Here is an 8890-nt window from a genome sequence, read left to right as displayed (position 1 = left end):
CTTGTCAGGTTCTGCAGGTACTTTCCCGTAGCTTTACTCTGGGAGGCGTCTTTGCGGTGACTTCTGTTTAGTAACCCAGTACTATGGGCTCAAGTTCTTGTCAATGGAACTTTCCTCTTTCCCGCTTCTCTCCTTTCCTAGTGCCCTTCTTTCAGCAAATAGTCCGGGAGTTTTCCAACCCCTGCCTCTTATAGTTTGACCTTCACACTGTCGTTATTCCTAACTCAGTTACAAAAGAGGAACAGCTGCTGAGTTTCTGAGGTGCTTCGTTATGTTGGCTAGAAGAGTAATTGTGTAGCCTCTTGACCGTCAAATAGTGAAAGTTTAATTTGTTCCCAGCTTTGCACCGTGGCAGCATCGTAGCCGATGAGGTTTACCTGAGGCGCGATGATTGCTAAGTGAACCGTGGTCCACATACTTAAATAACAGTACAACCTGCCCTTCCCCCTCCACTTGCTCTCACTCTGCTGATGCAGAGAACATCTGTTTGATGTCGATGATGACATCGCGGTTTATTTCCTCCTGTAAACATCCTGGGGCCAGGGCTGATCACACTAACCCCGGTGCCTGGCACACACAAGGGGGGCCCCTCGCTGACTGAATATTTATGAGCCGTGTCCACATCACTGGTCCTCCCAGTCACTTGCTTTGTGTATCCATTTAGAAACGTGTTGGCCAATTTGCAGTGAGTTTATCTGACAGTGTGAAGCTTTTCTTCCGTCTTTCCATGTCAGAAAAGTAACACATGAATTTGGATATTTCAATATATAGTCTCACTCCTGTATTATTTCTAAAATGCTGAAGTTAGCAACTCTGCCCAAGGCCACCCAGCAGTGAGCAGAGGCGCCGAATGCAAACCGTGGCAGCCTGAGGGCCTGGTGGGGATGCCGGGCCGCTTTCCCAGTCCCAGGATAATGGGCTGGAGTGACACCGCCGCTGGTTTTCATGGTTGTAATCGCAGAATCGCTTGAATTGAGAAATGGCAACTCAGTGTAATGGTGGGTATGGTCAGACCAGAGAGGTAAATCGCCACGGTTCTATCTTAAAAGGAGTATCTTGCTTAAATGAAAAATGGAAGTGAAGTTGACAGTTCACCATAAATCTAAAGAGAGTTTGGTTTTTATTTTTTCAGGAACACAAAGAGGGGCAGCTTACCTCCATGCCCCGAGAGGTTTGTAGATCATTTGTGAAAATTATAGCAGAAGTCCTTGGATCTCCTCCAGACTTGGAATTATTGACAATTATCTTCAATTTCCTTTTAGCAGTTCACCCTCCTACTAATACTTACATTTGTCACAACCCAACAAACTTCTACTTTTCTTTGCACATAGGTAGGTATAATCATTGTTGTTAGACCTTGGCTGTCTCCGTTCTTGTTTTTTCTTCCCACTTCATCCACATGTGTTGATATCCATTGAGTGGCCTCTGTGTGATAGAAACTGCCTACTTACACCTGGTTGGGACGGGGCAGAGGGCTGTGAAATGAAGCAGGCATGGTTTCTGCCCTCAGAGAGCTTAAATGCCAAGAGAGGAGGCATAACTCAGACAACTACAGTAGGAGACAGTCCTTGGTGAGTACCTCGTAGATACCACAGAGACCTGCCTGATTTCAGAGGAGCGAGGGCACTGCCGGCAGCTGTGGGCGAGAATAGTGAATAGCTCACACATCGGACACTGAGGAATTTGGGTAGAATTTGATAGGCAGATGCGAGAGTTAGCATTCCAGGTGAAGAGAATGACGTAAAGGGAGGGACAATGGAAAGGAAAAATAGAGAACACAGTATAGGGGGTTGTAAAGGAGTAGTGAGAAATGTAAACATAAATGTAGTTTGGGACCATCGTTTATATTTTTCTCTAAGGGCATAGTCACTGAGGCTTTGGATGTAAGAATTGGAACTGGTAGCATCGTAGTTAGGGCCGTTGGAGGGTTTTGTTTTGTTGTGTCTGTCTTGAGCAAAAAGATCTGGTAGAAGTCAGTTACTGCCGCGAACTCAGGAAAGAGAGACCACCCACCCAGAGGTGAGTCGAAGCTCCAAGCGTAGATGAGACTGAAGAAGGTGGGGAGAGGAAGGAGAGGAGGCGAAGGCAAGAACTGTTGGCAATAATGCCATTGGGAGGGCGGGAGAGAGAGGGATCGGCATGCAAGGAAGGTGGACTCATAGATGTTGAGAAGCATCCAGATGTGATGTGGTGAGAAAGCGAGCAAGCCCAGACCTGGGGAAAGCTGGATAGTAACTCTAGGGAGGAAAAGCGGTTGTTACACAGCTACTCTAAGGAAGGCAAGAAATGAATAAACGATTCAGCAGCAGTGAAAATCCAGGAGCGATCAGGCATGTTGATGCGTCAGGTTCAGCGCACACTTAGTGATGAGCGTGCCCTCGAGGTCTGGGGGCAGGGTCATCGCAAAGATGAGTAAAATATGGGCTCTTCCCTAAGGACCGCACAGCCTAGAAGCGGGGAGAGTCATAAACAGGTAGTTACCTGGTGTGGAAGGCTGCCATATACCAGTCTATTGATGGCAGCACAGAGAGAGCATGGAGGGGTGTGGCCTGGAGGAGGGTGCCTCTCTGGGTCCTGAGGGGACCAGGAGTGGAAGGGAAGGGCCTCCCAGGACAGCAGACAGCTGGGCAGGGAGCTGGGAGAACAGGTGGCTGAAGTGTAACGTAAGGAAAAGGCTGCAGAGGGTCTGGGGCCAGATCATGGAGGTTCTCGTAGTTGCGCTCTTGCCCGGGGAGGTCAGGAGGCAGCAGAGAGCCCTGGCCGGCATTCAGCAGGGGCGGCATTTGATGGAGAGAGCGGGTAGCCATGAGGACGCGCAGGCGACCACTGTCCGTCATTTAGAATCCGTGACATAACCCAGGTTGGGGGTGCCAAGAGCCTGCGTATAGCACTGTGCGGGGCGCGGGGAGAGTTCAGGAAACGGAACTGAAGTCCCTAAGTCTGGAGCGTGGCTGGATGTGGGTGAAGGAAGGCAGTGTTCCAGGTGGCTCCGGCTTCTGCGTGGGAAGTGGGGGCTTCCACCCACCAGAGAATAGGGTGGGAGTGAAGTCAGGGCAGAAAGACCATTCAGGTTTAGGTTTGTCCTGTTCGTGTTGCAGGTAAGAAATCTAGCCTGGAATTTACAAGTATGAAGCTCAGAAAGGAGGCTAGAACTGTAGCTCTCAGCTTTGTAGTCATTTGGGGCCTTGAAGAGCATTTTTATATAAAAATATAAGAAAGAGTCCTTCCCTCAGTGAATGGAGAGATGAGCAGTCTCCTTAGAGAGATCAGATTATCATAAAAAGTGAATAAATTCGCTGTCCAACTCTAGAAATAACTAAGTGCACAAGGAAAGTAGTAATAGTCTCGCAAAGCTATCGTGAGAAATTGTCCAGTGCTCACAGGTCAGATGTGCATTAGTATAAAGTGTGCTGTATTTTTCACTTTGAACATCTGTTGTATTTTTGTAAAAGGTTGTCGTAAGGTTTGCTCTTAAAGTTAAATTTTTGTTTTGTCCTTGGAAATGTTACTGTCTCAACCTGTGTGTATTTTCCGACTCTAGATGGCAAGATCTTCCAGGAGAAAGTGGACTCGATCGTGTCCCTGCGGCACTCCAGCAGCGGGGGGAGGGCCGGCCCCCGCCCGGGGCTGACTCTGATCAGTCCCTCAGGTTTCACCGCGTCCCCGCCCGAAGGTAGGAACGATGAGAATGAAAGTACAACCCGTTCAGTTCTGAGCGGAGGCAGATACGCAGTGTCCTGTTTCATCACTACAGCACCTGACGTTCCCACTAAACAAATGGAAGCGTTAGAATGTGTTAGGAATCCATTTCCCTGCTCTCCATGCTCAGCAGAGCCTGGGGGCGGGTGGGCTCAGGCCACCTTGACCTGCAGCTCTGTCCCTCTTCTCACGGGCATTTGTCTTTAGCTTCTGACTCGCCTCCCACTGTCCTCAGAGCTCGGTGGGGCCTACCCCCCCTCCCACCCGAGCTCATGACTCCCGAGGACCTCACTTGCCGTGAGAGTGGCCATCGGTACCCAGCCTCACGCTCACTGCTCCTGGGACCTTTCCCTCCACCTGACCTGCCAGGGTGTGCGTGTCTGTCCCGGACCTGCAGCAGGAGGGGCGCCCAGACCGTAGCAGGCTCCTGGCTGGTTTCTCTGTCGCCCTCCCACCTGCCTCCTGCCTGTTTTCCTCGTCCAGCCCAGATCCCTTTAGTCGGCAGCTTCCTTGACCCCGCCTTCAGCTGCTTGTCCTCCTGGCCTTTGTGTTCCTGACCTGAAACCCTGCGCTTGCCTGTCTCACCGTCCTCACGCTGCCGAAGCTTCTGAGAAAGTGCCCGCTGAGGGCCTGCCGTTACCAGGTCTCCCCTGCGCTGGCCGCCCATGCCGGCTGCCCTGTAACTTCTCTGTGTTCAGAATTCCCTCTGCTGCTTCCTCATTTACCCCAACAGCCTGCTCATCTCCGCTGTTAGAGAGAAAATCGGGGTGTGTCCTGGCTGGAGACTGGCCGTGCGCCCGCCTGAGGCCTTGCTTTTACTGAAACCTCCCCTCCCAAGTGCTGTCTCGGGCTGCATAGCCGATAGGATCTCACTTCATCCTTAAAGCAACCTTCACAGAGAGCATTCCACACCCTCACTCTAATGTGCAGAAACCAGCAGCCATAGAATTGCATGGTGACCCGCCCCCTAATCACAGAACTGTCACTGGAATCCAGGGGCCACTGCAAAGCCCACTCCTTCCACTTCCCCAGACTGTCCTCGTGACGCAGGGGCGTACGTTTCACCTAACTTCACTGCATAGAGTCATCTGTCCGTCCTCATGATTTTGGCTCATTCAGTTAATACTGTGTTTTGTTAAGTAGATGGGAAAAGACATACATTTTTAGAAGATTTTAATAAAGAACAGTTAAAAGAAAAAAAGTTCAGGCACTGAGGAATGTAAACATCAGTTACTAGGAACGTTGACCTATCTGGATTCTTTTTTTTGTTAATCCTCACTCGAGGATATTTTTCCATTGATTTTTAGAGAGAGAGGGAGAGACAGAGAAACATCGATGTGAGAGACACATGGACGGGTTGCCTCCTGCAGGAGCCCGGCCAGGTGTTTAGGTAGCATTCTCTCCTCTCTTCCCAGGACACGGCTCCTCTGGCAGCATTCCCCCGCGGACGGGGGCCAGCCTGCAGCGGTCCAGAAGCCTGCCCGCGCTCCCCACGTCCTCCCTCGTGCCGCCCCGGACACTGGCCGGAGGCTCGGACAGGGTCCTCAACAGGGTACCGAGTGCTGCAGGCAGCCCTGCGGCTCCCCCGCCTGAGCCGTGGAACTCCCCCGGGAGCTCAGAGACGCTGAAGCAGGGCGAGGAGGAGGAGGAGGAGGAGGCGTCCATCAGCAGCTGCGAGTCCGCAGAGGCTGTCTGTGAGGGGGACGCTGGCCCTCCCCGACCGGCCTCCGTGGGTGGCATCCCCAGAGGAACACCAGAGTGTCCGGGGGTCGGCGTCGATCAGAAGGAGTTGGAGGCAGAGTCCAGAGCGGACGGTGATGGCCCTGGGGACGCGTCCTACCCACGCCGCCCCGACGACCTGCGGGGACTGGCCTCATTCCAGCGCAGCCAGAGCACCGTGACCAGCCTGGGGCTGGCCTTCCCCTCGCAGAGCGGGTCCGCCCCCGCGCGCCGCTGGCCCAGCCTGGTGGACAGGAGCGCTGAGGCCTGGGCCAGCCTGGCCTTCTCTCCGGGTTATGAGCCCAACTACCTCCGCACCGCACACGCTCCCAGGTATCACACGTGTCTGCCAGCCCTCCCTCTCCACGTGTTTCACTATTCTTTTAAGAATTTTATGCTTCTAGAAACTTCTTCGTTATGTCACTTCTTAATATAACGTACTTTGATGGCAAACAGAAAGACACCTTTCTGCTTATTTTAATCCTTGGTAATATTGAGTTCCATATTTAACCAAATGCTAAACCATAAAGAGCTCTCAAAGGAAATAATCTGTAGTTTATTTGATTCTTTGTGGTTATTGGAGAAAAGCTCTTCAGTTCAGGGAAAGGATGACTTATTGCTTCCAGAAGCGCCTCATCTGCACGGTCCATGGGACCACGGGACTGACGGGAGCGGAGCGCCCCATGTGCTGTCGGCACAGCAGACACTGGTCTGTGCCTGCAGCACTGAGTGTGGCTGGTGCAGAGGAGGAGCTGACTTTTTACCTCGTTTTATTTTATTTTTAAATTTTATTGATTTCAGAGAAAAAGGGGGAGAGAGAGAGAAACATCGATGATAGAGAATTATGGATGGGCTGCCTCCTGCACGCTCCCAACGGGATCGAGCCCACAACCCTGGGCATGTGCCCTTGACTGGAATTGAACTTGGAATCCTTTAGTAACAGGCCAGTGCTCTATCCACTGGGCCAAACTGTAAGGTCTTTATCTAATTTTAAATAGTTCAGATAGCACAAGTGGCTTTGGTATTGGACTTCACAGGTGTAAGATAGAAGAGTGTTTACGAGACTGTATGCCTAAAAGTACCGGTGACAAACCTGATGGTAAATTTGTGAATCACAGTTAAATAAGGAAACATTTTCAAATGTTAACATTATGAATGTTTCACATCATGACATTTTAGGCAGTAAGGGATCACCTAGACCAGTGATGGCGAACCTATGACACGCATGTCAGAGGTGACACGCGAACTCATTTTTTTGGGTTGATTTTTCTTTGTTAAATGGCATTTAAATATATAAAATATCAAAAATATAAGTCTTGGTTTTACTATGGTTGCAAATATCAAAAAATTTCTATATGTGACACAACACCGGAGTTAAGTTAGGGTTTTTCAAAATGCTGACACGCCGAGCTCAAAAGGTTCACCATCACTGCCCTAGACGATGGTGGGCTGTACCATCCAGGTACGTGTGAGTGCATCACTGATGAGAGAGAATCTGGTGGCACAGGATGAAACCATTAACAATGCATTTCTCAGAATGCCTCCCGTCGCTAAGCAGCTCTGACCGCACTCATCACATTCTTACGGAAGTCGCCTGCCCTGGTCTCCGTGACGCTGTGTAAGTGGATGTGTCTGGTCTGTTGCAGGGTCACTGAGGACGCTCTGGTCCCCATCTGCTGTGGGCTGTACGAGCTCCTCAGTGGGGTGCTCCTCATCCTGCCCGACGCAATGCTCGAGGACGTGATGGACAAGCTCATTCAGGCCGAGGTGCTGCTGGTCCTCGTGAACCACCCCTCCCCTGCCATCCAGCGAGGAGTCATTCAGGTAAGAGGTGTGTGGGAAGCAGAGCCTGTCCCACTGTGAGGGGATCACTGGGGTCGGGGGGCACGGCAGCATTCTCTGCGAGGGGCACAGGGTTCCGGGGGAGGGACGGGTTCCTGACACAGGCGCCTTGTAATGACACAGGGAGGTAGGGCAAGAACAGGTTAGCCCTGGCGGCCAGGAGGTGGGCTCCTGGGCTCAGCACGGATCCATGGAAGAAGTGAGTTTGGGAGGCAAATGATTAATTTGGTTTTACACGTGTCATGTCTAAGATGCTGGGGAGGGTGGGATGGAGGCCTGTGCTTAGGGTCAGTAACGTGCCATACGTCTGGAAACGGTCTAGGTGAGAGCGCAAAACTGCGCACTGACATTTTCCCCTTCAGAATTGGGCACAGACATTCTACGTGCACTCGACGAAGGCGCCCGTCCACCAGGTGTCATGTTCAGCCAAAAAGCTAGTTTCCCGTCCCGAAAGCATTAAGGTCTCCAAAGTGGAGTCATCGTTAGCATTCTGTAGCCGTCAGAGACAAAGCTCATCTCCTTTTGCTGTGGAGATGGCATTGTTCTTAGCTTTCTATGTTCTAGGACATGAAATTAAACGGCAACTTACAAGGGCAGTAACTGTCTGATGTGTATACGCGACGTAGCGTCTTAATACATTCTTTAACTTGTCCTAATTTTTCCCTTAGCTGTTAGATGTGTATTTTAATAGAGCCTCCAAGGAACAGAAAGATAAGTTTCTGAACAATCGTGGCTTTTCCTTGCTGGCCAACCAGCTGTACCTGCACCGGGCGACTCCGGAGCTGTTAGACTGCTTCGTGGAAATGTTCTTCGGTCGACACATTGGCCCTGATGACGAGTACGTGGGTTCTGCCCTCCATTGAGGTTGAGGGTCTTTTGTCCTAAATGTAAAATCTAAGAAACTCTCTCTTAACAAAAGTCCTTGGTCTTCCTTTGTATTTCATTCACTAGCTAGAGAGTAGACAGGTGAATCTGTATCAAAGGAAGGAAAGTGAGAGTGAGGATTAGGCATCAGTGTTCACAGGGGGAGGTCCCTAACAGCCAGGCGCTGTGTGTTCTCAGCCACAGATGCCAGGATCCCTGGAGAGGCCCCTCCCACCTTTGCCTTCTGGTCGTCTGGGGGCGGAGCCAGCCCCTGCCTGGAACCCCCGGGGGCACTGATGCTGGGCTCTGACCTGGGGCGATGCTGAAGGATTAGCAAACAAGCCCCCAAACAAAAGAACCCCTTCTTCCAAACCAGGAGTTTAGCAGGAAAGTTAAACTGTGGTTTCTGTCTATGATAGAAATGAGTGTCTTATTATTATTATTATTATTATTATTATTAGAGGCCCAATGCATGAAATTCGTGCAAGGGACTTGGCCCTCGCAGCCCTGGCTTTGTCCAGAAGGTCGTTCGGCTGTTCGGTTGAATTAGCATTTTAGCTCTTTATTATGGGATTATCCAGTAGACCAATTCAGGCCTTGTGGACTCGCCTTATTGCAGTCAGGAGAGCAGTGCTTCTCATTTGTGCACAGCTTTGGGCTCTTTCAGAGCGATTCTGTGTTATCTCATTTGATTCTCACAACAGCCTTGAGAAGAAGTGGGTAGATCTCACCACCCATATTTGACAGATAAGGAAAATGGGCACAA

General features: G+C 50.8%; 1 protein-coding gene across 1 annotated transcript in view; it reads left to right on the top strand.

The window, feature by feature from the left end:
• LYST (lysosomal trafficking regulator) overlaps positions 1-8890 on the top strand; it is a 78320-nt gene that overhangs the window by 40914 nt on the left and 28516 nt on the right. The window contains 6 exon segments of the mRNA XM_015562329.1: positions 9-17; positions 1133-1331; positions 3542-3673; positions 5115-5751; positions 7065-7242; positions 7929-8102. Of these exon segments, the coding sequence (XP_015417815.1) occupies positions 9-17; positions 1133-1331; positions 3542-3673; positions 5115-5751; positions 7065-7242; positions 7929-8102 (1329 nt within the window).

This window comes from Myotis davidii, unplaced genomic scaffold, assembly GCF_000327345.1.
Source record: "Myotis davidii unplaced genomic scaffold, ASM32734v1 scaffold174, whole genome shotgun sequence".
Lineage (NCBI taxonomy): Eukaryota > Metazoa > Chordata > Mammalia > Chiroptera > Vespertilionidae > Myotis > Myotis davidii.
Note: the sequence above shows the minus strand (reverse complement) of the source record. Positions and strands in the feature narration are given on the sequence as shown.